At 34.3% G+C, this 18,443-nt stretch overlaps 2 protein-coding genes across 4 annotated transcripts in view; both read right to left on the bottom strand.

Moving 5' to 3' along the window:
- Nucleotides 1–4,348, bottom strand: part of glrba (glycine receptor, beta a) — a 29,166-nt gene extending 24,818 nt beyond the window's left edge. Inside the window, exon 1 of the mRNA XM_089132352.1 lies at nt 4,210–4,348. Coding sequence (XP_088988478.1) covers nt 4,210–4,217 — 8 coding nt within the window. The 5' untranslated portion in view covers nt 4,218–4,348. The remainder of the gene's footprint in view (nt 1–4,209) is intronic.
- Nucleotides 1,333–18,443, bottom strand: part of wdr19 (WD repeat domain 19) — a 29,409-nt gene continuing 12,298 nt past the window's right edge. For 2 of the 3 annotated variants that reach the window (XM_039692845.2, XM_089132351.1), the window contains 18 exons: nt 17,400–17,510; nt 17,217–17,326; nt 14,206–14,263; nt 13,684–13,830; nt 13,143–13,225; nt 12,952–13,035; nt 12,289–12,435; nt 11,982–12,106; nt 11,265–11,374; nt 10,992–11,060; nt 10,264–10,341; nt 8,694–8,790; nt 7,558–7,682; nt 5,971–6,052; nt 5,424–5,574; nt 4,800–4,923; nt 4,447–4,523; nt 1,333–4,351 (listed from right to left, as the gene is read on the bottom strand). In XM_039692845.2, the coding sequence (XP_039548779.1) occupies nt 4,237–4,351; nt 4,447–4,523; nt 4,800–4,923; nt 5,424–5,574; nt 5,971–6,052; nt 7,558–7,682; nt 8,694–8,790; nt 10,264–10,341; nt 10,992–11,060; nt 11,265–11,374; nt 11,982–12,106; nt 12,289–12,435; nt 12,952–13,035; nt 13,143–13,225; nt 13,684–13,830; nt 14,206–14,263; nt 17,217–17,326; nt 17,400–17,510 (1,893 nt within the window). In that variant the 3' untranslated portion in view covers nt 1,333–4,236. The remainder of the gene's footprint in view (nt 4,352–4,446; nt 4,524–4,799; nt 4,924–5,423; nt 5,575–5,970; nt 6,053–7,557; nt 7,683–8,693; nt 8,791–10,263; nt 10,342–10,991; nt 11,061–11,264; nt 11,375–11,981; nt 12,107–12,288; nt 12,436–12,951; nt 13,036–13,142; nt 13,226–13,683; nt 13,831–14,205; nt 14,264–17,216; nt 17,327–17,399; nt 17,511–18,443) is intronic. The other variant, XM_039692854.2, reaches the window with a different exon arrangement.

Raw genomic sequence — 18,443 nt, 5'->3', positions numbered from 1 at the left:
TACAGTATGTATATCCACACTCCAGGCTCAGTTACTTCGGTGTGTGTTATTGATTGCGCGTGCATGCACCTGTCCCGCCGCTGCAGTGAGGCTGCTGTGCTCTCGCGTGATGAAGCAGGCGCTGTCCCGCACCGGCGTCACTTTCTCCTCCTGGATTTAAGTTACGAAATCTACCGAGCTACAATACCATCAAGAGAATTTGAAACAATAAGGTACATGTGTTATGTAAAAGCAAGAGAGGTATCGTTTAAGCTGTTAAACGTACACGCACATTCAACGAAATAACGGTGAAAGCACAGCACACTGATAGTAAAGCAAGAACGACTTCACGAGATGTTGGTGGTTTTGTGAACAGCTCTGCCTCACCTCGACTTGTCCTTTGTGTCACATTAAATCACGGCCCCTCTCTCTTAACAGATTTACACTGAGCCCACAGAGATAAACGAGGGCATGGGATGAGCTCTCTGTGTGTGAGAGAGAGAGAGAGTGAGAGAGAAAGTGGCATGAAAGACAAACGATCCCACGTGAGAATAATGAGAGAGAATGAGCAATGAGAGAGATACTTATACAATATTAGAACATGATGAATTATATTTGTGTATGTATACATAATTATGTATTAACAATTATAATTAATATATGTATAAATAATATCATATAGCTCATATAGTAATGTATGTATAAGTATTTAATGTGTTTTATTATACACATACAGAGAGAGAGAATAAGATGAATTACATTTGCTCATTATACCATATATAGTTATATATTTTATATTTTCTTTCTTTCTCTCTGCATGTATGTATACATGAAGTAACAACATATAACACACAGCAAAGAAATGCAGTGCAACTGGGAAATAAAACACTACAACTGTGTTTCTGAATTTGTGAAGCCATTCTGCTCACAGCGTGGCACAACGCCAGCATGCTGCAGAGGAGACACACACAGACTCTCTCATTGTGCTCGCACACACAAACACACTCACTCACTGGACAGCTTCATGACGGTCTTTACAAATTACTAACTTACCTCAGCATTTCAGATGCTGTAAAACATCAGCTCTTAATCCTCTATCACACACACACACACACACACACACAAGCTTGTCAGATGTGGTACACTGTAAAAAAAAAAAATTTACGGATCAATGCTGGCAACTTTGGTTGCCAGAACAATTCTATAAAAAATACATTAAAACTGTAATCACCTTTACAGTAATAAACTGTATTTCATTTTTTGAAATATGTTAATATACCAACCTTTTGAATAATTGATTTCTGTTTTGTACCATTGTAATACACTGACAACCATTAATCATCACAGTAGTGATCAAAGCTCATCAGAAATTTACTATTTATATAAAGAAGCTGCACAGTGTCATTCACACAAACATTAAACATCATCATGGTAACACACGTGAAATTAAAAAAATGCAATAAACATTAATTGAACAAAACTAAATGAAACATAAAACCCTAATGTACATAACTGATTAGAAAAAAAACAAGAAAATTATGAGGAAACGGTTATTTCAACAAAAATACATCAAATGTGAAGTGTGACACAGGGAATTGTGGGAATGTCAATTTACGTTTTTTTCACTGTAAATTATACAAGGAGTTGTTCTTTTTCACTTTCAAAAACTGTAAATTTAACGGTATTTTACAGTAAAATTATATCACATTTATTTACCGTATATAGTACAGAAACTTTCTGTTAACCAATTAACAGTTTTGCACTGTAGCATTTTTACCGTGACTTTTACCATTAAAATTACTATTATTTTTTTTACAGTGTAGTTTCACAGGTGAATATTGTGTAATACAATTAGAGTGAGTGACTATTATTCTTATAAAGTGATCATTAAAGGACATAAAGTACATAACTGCTCTGATACTACAAAACAAGACAGATGCTATGCTAAATATGGCTTCATGCTTTCATGCGTTCTACACATATACAGTGCATATAACACACACCCACACCATCTGGCTGGGGCTGACAAGAACACAACTCATCCTGAGCTCGGGTCATTTTTTGACCACAATAAGCAAAGAATTGAGTTCACTGATTGAACACCATGTCCAAAGACAGAGCAAGGGTATTTTTTTAAATCCTCATTATGTACAGTACTTTGTATAATAAGAGCGCTGACCTATTTTTTTTTTACTTTTAATTGAAATACTCAAAATATCTTCATAAAAATGTGTCACTCTGTCACACAAAAAAGGGAACACCTAAGATAGTCCAAAAATGCATATTAAAGGGATAGTTCACCCAAAAATTTAAATTCTGCCATCATTTAATCAGCCTCATGTTGTTACAAATGTCACCAAAAACTAGGGTAACCAACATTTTTTCACAATATATTTTTGTTACGCAAAAGAAACAAAGCCATACAGGTTTTTGAATGGCATCAGGGTGAGTAAATTTTCATTTTTGGGTGAACTATCACTTTAAATAACATACACCAATCTCTTTAAAGCATATAGAGCACAGACACACCAAAAAATGCAAATAAATCAGGCCTCACGTGCTCTAATAATTAGAATCACATTTCTTTTAGGTCAGTAAAGATAAAGCTCATGCAAAATGCAGAACTATTGGCCCAAATTGGCATTAAAGCTCAACTTTAAAAGAAAGAATCTATGTGCACTAATAAATTTAAGGCCACATGTAAGGTAAATGGAAAGTCCAGCTCATAATAAATGTCAGCACTTGGGTGGTTAGATTAACTGTCTTTCTCCTTTTATTAGCTCACACTGCAGTGCTGAACTCTTGTGGTCAGGCTACAAAACAGCAGTACAAAACACTCAGATTAAAGATGATGTGCAGTTTTCTCCTATACAAGTTTAATATGCAAAGATAACATTCATAGCCTGATTTCCCCAAAAAGTAAGAATGCAGAGGCTTTGTGGTACTTTCAACATTACTTTAAATGTTTAAAAAAGGCCCAACATAGCAACAGCAACTTAGCCAATGGAATGAGTTTGGGGCGGGACTACCCGTTTGTACAGCCAGTGGCAGATGAAAGTATGCACTTTACCTTTAAAACACTGTAGAAGTACATTTTAGTCACTATACAGATATACATATATTCTTTTTTTTTTCTCTTGTATTTTAAGATAAATATACCATGATTGCAAATTGCTACAATATTGGTAAATAAATATTATTGGTAAATAAATCATAAAATGTTTATTACCAATAACCATTTTTATATTTTAAACAATATCAGAAAAATGCAATCATGACTGGCTTGAAATTACAATAGTGATCCCACAATATTGATTCTGTAAAGACTGACCATCACACATCATCAGAGGTGTGACTGTCAGCAAATTTGAGAACATCAATTCTCTGTATCTGAAAACAGAAAACATAAGGGGCACTTTAGATGCTTTCAAATTAATCCATTTTAGCTGTTTATATATTTTAAAAAAATGTGTGTAAATTGTAATATTTCCTATTTGTCTATTTTGTAAAAATAAAGGAAACAATAAATATAAATATAATGTTAATACAATTAAATATCAAGGACACATTTTCATCAAAAAATGTTATTTCATCAGACCAAAATAATTGCTAGAAGATGTAGTTTTTGACATTTCTATATCTTTTGGAAAGTGTGCTGTAACAGTATATATAATCGAAATAAACACAAACCTAGAAAACTAAATCTAAGAACCGTTAAAATGATATAAAACAAACAAGAAATACTTAAAGGGGTAGTTCACCCCAAAATGAAAAAGGGTTTCTTTTTTCTGTGGAACATAAAAGATCTCAGTGTTTTTGGAAGTCAATGAGACCCAAAGCTGTTTGTTTACCAATGTTCTTCAATATAAGTTTTGTAATGTTCCACAAAAGAAACAAAGTCATACAGGTTCAGAATTACATGATGTAAATAAAATAATCTTTATTTGTGTGAGTGTGTATGTGTGTGTAAAGTAAACTTTCGATTTAAAATAAAACTTTAAATGTTCACAATAGGTTCCATGTAAAAAAAAAAAATCAATTAGCACTAACATTTTATGCTATTGCATAATATATATATATATATATATATATATATATATATATATATATATATTTAATTTTATAATTTTTTATTGAACTATATCAGCAAAAAAGAAGCCTTTTCCTTAGTTTCAGACGTTACCCCCTTGTATGAGTAAAAACAGTAAGAGATATTTTTTCTCTTATTACCCTTTCATCTTTCTTTCTCTCTCGATCTCAGCGCTCCAGTTGGTCCTGCTGCAGATATTTAGAGCAGTCTGAAACCTTTTTCACATCACTGACATTTAAAGTCTCAGAACACATGGGGCAAACTGACTCTGTCTCTAAGAGCCTGAAACAAAACACATACAAATACAGAAAATCAATGGATGTATCAGTGACTAGATGGATGGATGGATAGATGAACCATGGATGGATGAGACTTACTGGGTGAATTGCGAGTAGAGAGCAGGGAAATCACACTGTGGGCAGACACTCCAATCTTCCTTGACCAAGTGACGACCCTGAAAATGATGACACGCACATCTATCAGACAGGCTGTGGAACTGTGCGTGTCTGCATTAACAAACTTAAAGGTCAAGTCAAGTTTATCGTCATTTCCTTCATTACAGTCACAGACGAGTCATTAATGAAATATTGCACCTAAAGTGGGAGTTAAAATTGGGTCTGTTTTTCAGCCAGAGGAAGAGGCTCTGTGACGTCTGTACTGTGGAACTGAAGCTGTAGGTTGCAAGAGCTGTCAGTGCAGTGACTCATTAGATTAAGTTGCCTGTACTCACTGTGGCGATACAGTAGGGAAGACTGTTTTTGCAGCCGGGACAGAGCAGCTCACAGTCAGGCAGGCTGAAGCTGCAGTAGGGACAGGGTGAGCTCTCCTCCTCCACCTCAGAAGTATCTGGACGACTGATGGAAGACAGAAAAAAGGTCAGTGAACAGGAGGATATTTCATACATTACAGTAGTTTAGAAGTGAACCCTCACATACAACAGATTAAAGAAAAAAAAAATCAGGAAGGAAACACTAATAAAATGCAAACTTCTTTTCTACTTGTAAAAGACAGATTAACTAGTTCATAGATGGACCGAATGATTGAAAAGAAACTGAATGAAAATTAGATTTTTTTTCTGTATTATTATAGTAAAACAAAAAAGAAAAGGGTAAAGAGAAATTGCGGAGTGAATTCAATAAACAGTTTTGTACACTGTATTTTGTATGGTTGTTTACTAACCATCCAAAGTACAGAAAAAAACAGAAAGCTCTCAGATTCCATCTTTATTTGTATTCTGAAGATGAACAAAAATCTTATGGGTTTGGAACAACGTGAGGGCGAGTAATTCTCATTTCTGGGTGATCTCTTTAATGGGTGCAATTCATTATTAGTACATTTCTCTTGTGCTTCTTACCGGACCATGGCCTCTATCTTCTTCTTGTATTTGAGATCAATCTTGTTACGATACTCTGGCCTCATCAGCATGGAAGCAAAACTGAAGGCAGAGTTCCTTAATCCAGCACGATGACATTCAATAACCGCTGATGTGAGGATGGGAACAATGTCTGTAGGCCACACACACACACACACACACACACACACACACACACACACACACACACACACACACAGCTTTATGTTACAGTACATTAAAGGTAGATCTAGAGCCTACAACGTTAGCTCAAAAAGGAGCAATGCTCAGGGTGACCACAACTGCTATTTTGTGGAAACAGCTCATTACTCAGCACTGTAGTAAAACTCTTAAAGCATTTAATGAGGTCAGGGTCATTATGTAATTAGCTCACAAGTGCAAGTGATCCATTATTGACAGTTAAACCAGTGACACAGACGTAGAGGTTGTCATCTCCTCTCTATATAAGAAAAGATCTGGTGGATATGACAGCCATAACAGTGCATTGTGTGTTTGTGTGTATGTGGGTGGGTGTACAAGAGAGGCTCACGGGATGGGAATTTGCTGATGTTGTTGGACACACGGATAAGCATTCGTGCCCCCTTTAAATGATCTCCCCTTTTAACATGGATCTGAAAAATGAATGAAAAACAAACATCTAAAACTTCAAAGAACACTGAACACCTCATGAGCACATGAACACATTGAATATGAACATCCTTCCTCACCTATTACATGTTTGTTAATTCAGTTTTCTTCATTAAATAAACATGAAAAATACTGGGGCCACAAAAAGTATTTAAACACTCTAGGTCAATTAAACCACATTTAAAATGTATGAATTTAAAGTATAATACCGTGTCCTAACTACACGCGACGCGATAAAATTCCAGCGACAGCAAGTGTCCCTGTCCACACTAGACGTGACACGACTGTGAGATGCCACACGTCAATCAAATCATAATCAAATCAAGAAATAACATTATTAAAATCAAAACATTAACAAAATATACTTATTGACTAATCTTGTTATGAAGTACAGTTGTATGTTTGCATAGAATTCATTTTGAACGTTATATTATATGCTTTCAAAATTTTCAGTTATCGCTTGTGGCACAATGACCTATTTTTAACTAAAAATAAATAATGTGTACTCATAACCAGTATAATTTCTTCATTCTGTCAGCCGCGACGTCACAGAAATAGGAACCGTTTCTAAATTAGAAACTTCACGTGTCGCCGTCGCGTCTGGTTAGGACAAAAACTCTGATTAGAATGGAAAAGATACCTTTTATCGCATGTGTAGTTAGGACACGGTGTTAGATACAAATATCAAATCGTGTGATGCACAAACGCGAAAACGATTAAAAAGCTCTATTATGCATCCCAGGTCAGTAGTTGGCGATGTCCCTTTGTAAAGAAAACCTACACACTTATAGACTGAACGCACTGAATTTAGTTACAAATTAAAATTATTATAAATATAACTATAATAATTTATACAGAATATATTCCCGTTTAAAAATTTGGGGTCGGTAAGATTTTTAAAGTTGAAGTCTCTTATGCGCTCCAAGAAAAACAGAAATATTGTCAACTTTTATTTCAATTTAAAGTAACTGTTTTCTATTTTAATTTACTTTAAAGTGTAATTTATTCCTGTTAGGGGAAAGCTGAATTGTCAGCAGTCATTACTTCAGTCTTCAATGTCACATGACCATTCAGAAATCATTCGAATATGCGAATTTGGTGCACAAGAAACATTTCTTATTATCAATGTTGAAAACAGTTGTGCTGCTTTATTGTTTTGAGGAAAACATAAAACTTTTTTTTTAGGATTCTTTGATGAATAGAAAGTTGCAAACTTGACTGCTTTGTAACACTGTGAAAATCTTTACTGTCACTTTTGATCAATTTAATATATAAAATCTGAAATATGATTTTTTTTATCATACTGAACCCACTGGTTTGCTATTTTTCAATATACTGCAATAACATTAGATTATTTTTACTTTTTGGGCCCGCTACATAGAATTTAAAGAATGCATGTCATTTTATTTTATAGTTTGCTTCAAATAATGTACATGAGAATGTTCTCATTCACAGTCAAGACGTGTCTTTGTGTAAACGTGTTTCCCACCTTCACTAATATGTAGCTGTGCAGGATCATCAGGTTTGTGGCCATCTCTGCTGGGATCTTAATGTGCTGTGTCTGAAGCTCAGCGTACATGCTGAACAAAACATCATGGGCATTCCTGTAGTTTCCTACAACACACACAAACAAATAAGTGTGCTTCACAAAAAACACATGGTGGGAATTCCCTAAGAATGTATTGCGTCGTGAAATAATCTAAATTGCACAGTGTCTGGACTCGTTTAGAGCTTGGTTGGAGTTAACAAGTTGATAAGAATTATACAAATCCGGTAAAGATGCAAACATGCAACCAAATATATGCACTGAAGGCAACAACATTGAATGACAATCTGTCCGTGGTGGAGGAAGAAACTGAATCTCAGTACTTCAGTAAAAGTACAAATAACCACAGACATATTTACTTTAGTAAAAGCAGAAGTACCACAAAGACAACCCTACTTAAGTAAAAAGTACCTGATTTTAATTGTACTTTAAGTATTAAAAGTAAAAATACTTGCATAACAATTTATTCTCTTAATGTCTATATTCTAATGATTAATAAAACAGTTAATTCCAACACATTCAACCTAATACTCTTAATATAAACACGATTAATTTATGGCGTAATTCTGAACCTCTTGGCTTGGCATACTAATCCTAACCAAACGTGTCCATGTGTATCCTATGCATGTAAAAAACAATTTTTGCGTATAAATTGCACAATAAACCAATAAACACACTGCGTGCTATAGACACGTATTTAGTGTGATCAGGTTTATATATCTATGGCACCAAAACTTCACTGGTGAGACAAACGTGCGACAAGCGGACGGTCAGGATGATGTTTTGGCAGGAAAAAAAAAAAAAAAGATGATCAGAAAATGTAACAGAACGTTGTAGAAATGTAGTGGAGTAGAAAATATAATAATTGCTGCAAAATTTCACGAAAAAAGTAAAAGTAAAAAGTATCCACTATTTATTCTACTTAAGTAAAGTACAGATACGTGAAAAATGTACTTAAGTAAAGTAACAAAGTATTTGTACTTCGTTACATTCCACCACTGCAATCTGTTTCATAAAATAACATTATAATGTAAACCTATACTACCTAGATAACTGACCAAAAAGCACTGAAATCAGACCTGCAGATTGCTCCTCTCTAGCGATTATAATAGCTGTTCTCGCTGCTTCTCTGTACTGTTTGAGAGCCATGTACAACCGGAACAGATATTTTGCATCCTAGGAAAGAGCAGAACCAACAAATATTATCCAGTTGATACAATATTTCTGATAACACTGCTGATGCTAAATACCAGTACATTAAACAAAACAAAAACGTAGACCACCCAAGTTCTATTCAAAATGATTTGGGCTGAATCAAACCATTTTCAAATACAGTTTAAAGAACTACAACACGAACATACACAGTCAGAATATGTAGTGATTAAAGTGTTAGTATCCCCCAAAAATGAAAATTCTGTCAGTAATTACTCTCCCTCATGTTGTTCCAACCCCGTTCATCTGACGATCAGTTTCGATCTCTATGGCGATCCCTATTTTTCAAGCCTATGGAGGAGTGATCCAGCTCTCAGATTTAATAAAAAAAAACATATCTTAATTTGTGCTCCGAAGATGAACGAAAGTCTTACGGGGTTGGAGCAACATGAGGCTGAGTACTGACAGAATTTTCATTTTTTGGGTGAACTAACCCTTTAAAGAGAGGAACTGAACTGAAACACAAAAACACTTTCACATTTGCACACACAGAGAGTGCCTGTCTGCTGGGTCACCACAAGGGGAAGCATAAGCAGATGCAATGAGCTACTCACGGCAAGAGACTACACACATGCAATGACACGCATGAGAGACAGAGAGAGATGATGAGTGAAAGATGATGAGTGTAAGGACAACAGGCACAAGACAATGAGTTACAAAATATTTACAGAACATAACTGAAAAATCAATAGATGCTTGTTCTAAATACAGGCACTTAAAGGGTTCAATGCCCACACATGAAAGAGGTGACGCATTTAGAAGAAAGAAACTGACAATAAATGATAAAGTGAAAGCCAATACTCATGTTTATTATAATTTAATAAAAAATTAGGGGTTCTATCCAGTGAAAATCAAGTGCTGGAGGAAGGAGTGGTGATGAATCCAGTGTAGTCCAGTCATTTTATGAAAAAAGGTTGAACAAATTGCAACAGAAGCAACTCAACACTTGAGTATGCTTCTCTTGCAATTTGTTCAAGGTTGACCCCCATTTTGGCTTAAAATGACTGGACTAGTGGGGTAATGGAACATACAGGAAGCAAATCCAGCAAGTTGCAAAACTACTGTTAAGAATTGAGGCAGTAAGATTTTTTAAATGTTTTTGAAAGAAGCCTCTTATTTGATCAAAAATACATTCAAATAATAATTATTTAGAATATTATTACAAATTAAAATAAATGGCTTAAGAAAACAAATTTGGTGCTCAGGTGACATTTCTTATTATTATATGCTGAAAACAGTTGTGCTGTTTAATATTTTTGTAACAAACGTTTTTATTGTAACCTTTGATCAATTTATTGCATCCTTTCTGAATAAAATGATAAACATCCAAATCAAATAAAATTAGCTATATTTCTTATAAAGGAAAATTTCAATTCAGAAATAAGTTTGTATTAAAAATTAAATTTTAGTTTCAGTTTGATCTGTTGTTTTAAATACCTTTGGCATTCCGTCACTTTCCCCCATCAGATAATCAATAAGCTGATTCGTTAGAGCTTCATCCTTTGCTTCTCCTACCTGTTAAACAGACAAATCATCATCATCATCATCATAATCACAACAATTTTCTAGCAATAACTGCAACAGCTAGATATAATCATCATCACAATTCTCGCCAAACACATTGATTCTGATTAGGATATATATATATATATATATATATATATATATATATATTAGGGCTGTGAAAAGATTAATTGCAATTAATCGCATCCAAAATAAAAGTTTGTGTTTACATAATATATGTGTGTGTGCTATGTATAATTATTTTGTATATATACATATGCATGCATGTATATATTTAAGAATTATTTGCATGTAAATACTGCAAATACATAATCTATATTCATATATAAAATATGTATATATTTATATATAATAACACATTTTCTTAAATATATACATACAGTGTGTGTATTTATATATACAAAATAATTATACACAGCACACACACAAATATATTATGTAATATATATATATATATATATATATATTAATATATTAGCCCTAATATATATATATATATATATATATATATATATATATATATATATATATATATATATTAACTATACATACAATAAATATCATGAATATACTGTATTGTGATAAATTGTGTGAATTCTATGTGGTAAAGAGTGAATGAATTGCTCCCCAGCTGCACTCACTGTCTCAATGGCCATCTCTATGGCCAAACTGTCATCAGAGCTAGGACATTTCAAAAAGTGCTTCAGCGCCTGTGTGCAGACAGATACAAATATATTAATAAGCATTTAATGACCAAGGTAATTAGCACAGTCAGTTAAGTAAAGGATCCCTATGGAGATAATAAGCAATGAGAGCGGGGCAACCAAGTGTGACAACAGTGAGAGCTTGAAAGACAGAGAGGCACTGCCTTCAGGCATGGCAGGGAAAGAGAACAGCATACACAGATCTCATACCCTGCTGTACTGTCCACACTTCTGAAAGAACTTCCCAGCCTGAAGATGATTCTTCTCCCCCTCAAAATACAGAGCTATGCTCTGATAGTCCTCTGTTGTAGCCTCCGAACCTGGACACATGTAGTTAAAAGAAGTTATTTATATACCGGTATGGTTCCTCATATTTTTAGAAATATACACTGGTCAGGTTTAGACACTTAAACTACTAATCATAGCTTGATTATTTACAAAATGGTAAGAGAATGAACAGAAAGAAAATAAAGAATTAAGTAAGCCTTTGCTCAGTGAAGGATTGAGAGTTTACACAATAGCTTCAAAAAAATTAACCATGAAAAATAATGTTCTTTCTTTGGCTTTGCAATTTAAAATTTAAAGATATTACAAAAGATTAAGAGAATGGAACGTCCTGAAGAGTACATAAGAAAGCCTATGAAATAATTACCAATTAAAACTATATCCTCATGAAAACATGTTGTGTTTGAAACATTCTGATTAGAGACAGAAAAAATAGCCTAGAATATATTCAAAACAAATAATAATAATTCCAGTTTGTGTAAGCCAAAGTATTCACATGATATAGCCCATTTCTTCACATAATTGTGATATTGTGAAAATTACTAAAATTAACATCTTTTAAAAAATGTGAATTTAATATTTTATCAAGACATATAATGTACTGTAGGAGTGACCCAAGTATGAGATGATCAGAGAGCTCACCAATGATGTCAGCATAGACCTCCATCTGCCCGTGCTGCTGGGCGAGCTGAAAAGCTTCATCGCTGCAACGTGACAAAACCAGGAACTGGATCGCTGAGCCGTAATCACTCAAACGCAGGAAAAACCTGTGCAGTCAAAGAACATTTCATTTCACTAAAAGAACATCAAGATGAGCAAAGAACTTGAAATAAAGGCAAATGTTCAATCCTAATAATCTATAAAAAACCTCTACCACTTGTTGAGAATACATTTTATAAAAGAATAAAAAAAAAATATTTTCATTTCCACAGGTGCTCTCTTTACTGACCTGGCTACCATTTTGGCTCCTTCAATGGACTGAGTTTCTCGTACGATGCGGACAGCCTCCTCGGGGTTGTTAAGATTCTCCAGAAGAATTCGAATTACATTGTCCCAGTCTCGTGCACTTTCATAGGCCATTGCTGCCTCTTTATATCTAAACACATACACGCACAAAATTTGAAAAGTGGCAGTTCGGTTGGTGTTTCTTGAATGTGGTTTTGCAGTAGTATTCATAAAACAAAGAGAAAAAATTCCAGGATAAACACCCAGGAAACAATCCTCCTCAGAGTACAAACATGCCTCCCCAGAGGACTATTTAATAGGCTGAGCTAATTTATTTAAAAAAAGCCAGATTATCAGTCAACCAGAAAACATGTTTTGTTTGCAAGATAAAAAATTTCTTTTTTATCTTGCTGTATCTCATTTCACATGTGAAGAGGCTGTACTACACAACAGTCACAACAATGAAAACTAATTGTAATGGTCACAGGGTTGAAAATTGATAATTCACATTAAAAAAAGGTAAAATTATGTAAAATGTGTTCTTCATTTTGGCAAAAAATCTTTACAATAATTAATAAATAAATAATAGTATGAAGTGACCTCTGTAAGTCATACATTATATGAGTGTTTACGTTGTTGGAGGGACTGCATTGCATTTAGTACATACTTGCCATCAGCCTCCTTTGCCTTAGCGTACTGCAGGTGAATCTTCGGGGAAGTCACATGGGGCAGGAGCTCGCCAACCTTTGCCCTGATATTAAGAGGATAGAGATCAATATTAGTTACAAATCAGTGATCCCAGCACAATGTTAAAATCAGTGATGTACGCTGTTAAATCACGTCGTAAAGTTGTATTACCAGTTTTTGCAGCGTACGTAGACGGAGGCAGCTTTGTCGTAGTACTGGCCTTTCTCATACAGCTGAGCCGCTTCTGAATATTGCTGTAAACAAAATTCATACAGCAAAAAAATCTGAAAACTCTCACTAACTGCTCTGTTTTTATGCGGCCCGATTTTTTGAACATGCGCATTGAATTGTTTTGACCAAATTAGTTAATCTACAAAGTGGCAACAGTGCCCCAGGGCCATTGATTCACAAGGTAGTTAAAGAAAAAAAAAATTATAAACGGAAGAGAAAGGAACATTGCTGAAACAAAAATGGATGGCTAAGTAAATGAGAGACTTTGAAAGGAGGTTAGAAAGAACTTGCATACAACTACAGCCTAAACTATTATAAAGATGTGTAAATATCTTCATGACAGTTATTTCAGGGCTACAAAATGCTAAAGGGAAGTAGTGCAAGTTGTCATAATGCACATGTGCCTGTTTAAACATAATAGAAACACTATATGTACAACTGTGGGAAAATGACGTACACTTTGGGCTAAATGAACACACACCTTCATGCTTTCCAGAATGGCTCCACAGTCTTTCTTCAGAGCCCTGCTGGGATGTTTGATAGCCTGGTTGGCTCCTCTACGGATGTCACCCATTCTAATGGACATCCGAGCCACTCCTGCGAGACAACTCTCATCATGATCCTGGAACTACAAACACACACATATCAGGATCTACTGTCTATGTTCATGGTTCTGGATACCATAAGGAGGTATTTTTGGAATTAAATCATGTCATTTTAAGTTGTTATTCATATAAAATCTTCTCCGCTTCCATAATTCTCAAATTTTTATTCTTGAAAAAAAAAAAAAAAAAACTCCCTTTTTGGAACTTGACAGCACTTAGTCACCCCATTCACTGTATTGAAATATGCACAATGAATATTCACAATTTCTCCTTTTCTGTTCCATGAAAGAAAAGCACTCTGACAACTAAATGTGTAAATGATAAGAAATTTGTCATTTCTGGATGAGAATTTCCTTTAAGGTGGTTGATCATCATTTGACACACATGCAGACACTTACCTTGTTGTTTCCAGTTATGCCTTTCTCATAGTGAGCCAGTGCATTCACATAATCTCCACTAGAGGGTGACACAAAAACATATGACATTACATAAACAATGGAGTACTGTATTAGGGATCACATATTTTTGTAGGCTAAAACCCAGACACAAGATTGCATTTGAGCAATTTTATCTTCCTGAAGTCAATAGGTGTGTTCCAGTTCGCTTACTATTCAATGCTTTTTTGTAGTATAAATAGTGCGAGTAGTGTTTCCAAAAGGGAATATAGATGCGAGCAGCAATTATCGGGGTTCAAGCATTTTTAGGCCTTTAAGCACAAGAGTAAAAAGGTATGTTTTCTTTAATTAGCCTGTAACCACTAAGATCATTGATGGAAAAAACCATTTACTGCCAATACAGGCAATTTACAGAGGAAATATGGTTGTAAAGCTTTTTAACAGATAAAGACATGGACCATCACTGATTCCCATAAAAGTTTGCATGCTTGTTTAGAATCATATGTGTCATGTTTTCACCTGTTTTTGTGAAGTTTCAAGTTTTTGTTTAGGAATAACAGGCTTTTGGGCGGACTTGGCTACACCAGTTTTCTAAATGGCCCAGCTATAGCTTTCAAAAAACAGCATTTTTTGATATTGGGGGACCTCGGACCTGTGACGCCACATGGGCAAATACATTTACAAATGACTGCCTCCAGCGAAAGACATTAAACAATGAGTTATACATCTTTGCACCATAGGCCCCACCCACTGGCATTCAGTTGATTAACTGCTGACATTTGCCAACACAGGATGCAATCGTCTCGTCAAAAGCAAATAGAACCCATTATTGTCAACCAGACAAATGGAAGACCAAAACAACGTTTCTTTTGACGCATCCAATAATTTTAAGTATTTTACAACAACACAATATGAGAAGAAAAAAAGACTGCTTTTATGTAATGTGGGGCAGCATCAAGCTCTGAAAGTTCTCCTAACAAATAGAGAGAAGGGGATAAATGGTATTTTAATCTTAAGAACAATGTATAGTTTCTCCGTAACCTCAGACCAAAAAATCATAACTGGAGTTTAATACCATAAAAATAGAGGTATGTGTCTGGGCTATTTTAAAGTTACATTGGACACAGACTGGTGAATTGGTGAATTGAAATGTCCAATTTAAACAGCTTGTTTATAGACTTCAGAAGGATCGCGGCGTAGGAAAATAAGTGGATGGTTTATTTTAATGGCGTTCCAGGATAATGTTGAAGGATTATTGTTGGAGGACCATTTTGTTGCCGAGTTTGCAAAGAAACTTTTGTTCAGAGATGAAGCAGCCAACTGTATTGGATCTGACAGCAGCTCCATCACAAACCGTAAGTAAATGATTTCATAGTGCTTTGTCTGTAAATGATGGTTTTATATGGATAATGTTTTCAAAATTTACTTGGTTGACATTGTTTCCTATGCACTGACGTTAGCCAATCATAACAGTGACTGTTTACTGCCTAACCTTAAAGGAGCTTTATTTACAAAAATAAAATACATGTCATGAACCCTTTAAACACTCTAACCCTAACAAACAGGTATATCTACTCACTAGTCTGCTTTTAAAAAATAACGTTGGAAGATTAATGGTGTGAACCGTGGTGTAGTTTGTTTGTAGCCTACATTTAGCTTTTTACTTCTGATGATTGTATTTATGCTTCAAAATTCATAAAAGTTGTGTTAAATGGTGAAGTTTATTAAAGAATCATTTTTATTGGTCATAGTGCTTATTTCCTGCAAATGGAAAAATCCTATTGTTCTTTTGTTGAGGGAACCTGAGTAATGCTAAAATCCGTGTTTACCAACAAAAACACGTCAACCTTGGAGCACTCTATTACACGGGCTTTTCCTTTCAGGTGCATCTAGAACATTAACCTGTTAACTGTCACCCCCCTTTTTTTGAATAGACATGAAAATGCACATTTCGAACTTAAATGGTTGTAATTCAAGAATGCTTTGGAATATAGACATATGATTGGTCTTGTTTTAAAGAAGAGATTTGGCAGATTTTTGTAGAAGTGAAATAAATTAAGAAAGTGAAACAGAAAAAAAGTTATAGAAGTTTGAGTTTATGGAAATGTACAATGTAAAAATATTAATTATTCATATTTTACATAAAATATATATTTTCAAAACCTGGGCTACTCTAAAATGGCAGAAAGATCAAAGCCAAAAATCTGAACAAGTTGTGTTTCAAATTTTAGGTTGATATCTCAAAAAATGAGCTTTCAATAAGATTTTGTTTGAGCGCAGTACCAAACTTTTTCACTAGGGCACAATCAGACTCCATTACTGCCCATATAAGGGCGTCTGCATTTCCATTCCTGTTTTGAGTGATATGAACCATTATTTTCACAATTTTCATACAATTTCTGAAGTAGAGATCCTATTCAGAAGTAGCATGGGAAGTTTGGCAGATTTTGATATGAATTGAACCTCTAAGAAACACATACAAAGAACACGCATGTAAGTCATAGCTAGCTGCCACGTCACAAATGGTGAATTTATTATTTTTTTCTTGATATTTCAAACTTTTCAGACCTTTTTTTCCTAAATAATTGAATGGATTCTATCGTTTGAACTTTTGGCATGAAAACAAACTGAGGTATCTACCATTTTTTCATGATTTTTCATGTTTACTGCTATTTTTAAATAAAGGTCTGAACACGCCTTATGAGTATGAAAATATTCTTGTTTTATATTGATAAATTATGGCTCCTCTGTAATATATTTTGAAAATCAGTCACCAAATATGGAAACTAGAGATTGTAAGCTTTCAAATGATATATAGTTTGTCAATATTATTTAAGGTATTTACTAAGATATTATTGTTTTAAAAATATAGTGGCAAACGTCCCACCTGTGGGACGGTGACAGTTAAGGGGAAACAAGACCATATCACTTCAGGTGCAGTGAAATGTGCATGTGATGTGTTTCCAAAACAGCTGTTTTAGGTGTAATTAACTAATGTAATGTAGTTGACTTACACAAATTCCAGCTGTATGGCGTATTCTTTAGAAATGAATGGGATCTCATCAGGGTCCAGTCTTTTGGCAAGCTGTAATGCACTGTCCCAATGCTGCAGGTCTCTTCTCATCTACACACACAACAGTACAGTTGGGAAGTCTAAACACGTACAAAGTAAATGTGTGCATGCATGCCAATTTTACCTCCAGGGCTGCCATGGGATACGAAGATGTCAGATACAGATCCTGGGCTCGGTTGTAGTCATTGCAGAACATGGCCAAATGTCCAGCCAGCAAATTTTGATCCTCTATTCCCTGCAGACACAGTCAATGAACAACACTTCAGTGTGTAAAAGAGGACACACAATGTCTATGTTCCAAAACCCAGTGAGCTCCCTCACTTCTTACTGCCTAAATGGGGTGTGTCCTTCTATGGCAACATCCTAACTGAAATAGAACCTTATAAAAGACCTGATTTAGAATGTTATAATGTGTCATATAAAAGTGCCCCTTGTGCACTGGATACTCAGCATTGATTTCAACACAGGCAACACAATAATGAATAACAATAAATATACATGGCACACACAAATTTTACATTAATACAATATTTGGTAAAACTTTACAATAAGGTCCTATTAATGTATTTCTAACATTAACACTGAGCAATTCATTTGTTACTGTATTTATTAAATTTTGTTAATATTAGTTAATAAAAATACAACTGCTGTTTGTTAGCTCGTTATCTGAGGTCGATTAAATAATATTAACAGATACAACTTTTTAGAATAATAATCTATTAGTAAATATTTAAATTAAAATAAGCATATGTGCTTTGGAAGTATTTTTCATTGTTATGTAATTACAGTTGTTAACAAATTAAAACTTATTGTTAAGTATAACCCTTTTTTCACTATTAAAAAATGTATTATGTTATTTTAATATATTTATAATAAACATATATTTTGTATTGTTCGCCTCCTTGGATTAATTCTTTTCACATTGGTTGTCAAACAGTGCATTATGGCATTATATTCTCCATGGAATATATGCAAGGCTTTTATTTTAGAGGGTAATGAAATGAGATGCCAAGCTTTTGGAAAACAAGCTTTAAGAATCAGTGCACATATGATGAAGTCACGATTTAACGGAAGTAGTGGAAGATCTTTTCTTATATACATCTGAGTGAAATGGATTATAGAAAAAAAAAAGTACGACAGGTACTTGATTGGATAGAGGTAGATCTTA

This window comes from Pimephales promelas, chromosome 6, assembly GCF_988280905.1.
Source record: "Pimephales promelas chromosome 6, fPimPro1.hap1.1, whole genome shotgun sequence".
Taxonomy (NCBI): domain Eukaryota; kingdom Metazoa; phylum Chordata; class Actinopteri; order Cypriniformes; family Leuciscidae; genus Pimephales; species Pimephales promelas.
The sequence above is the reverse complement of the archived record's forward strand: the minus strand, read 5'-3'. Positions and strand labels throughout refer to the sequence as shown.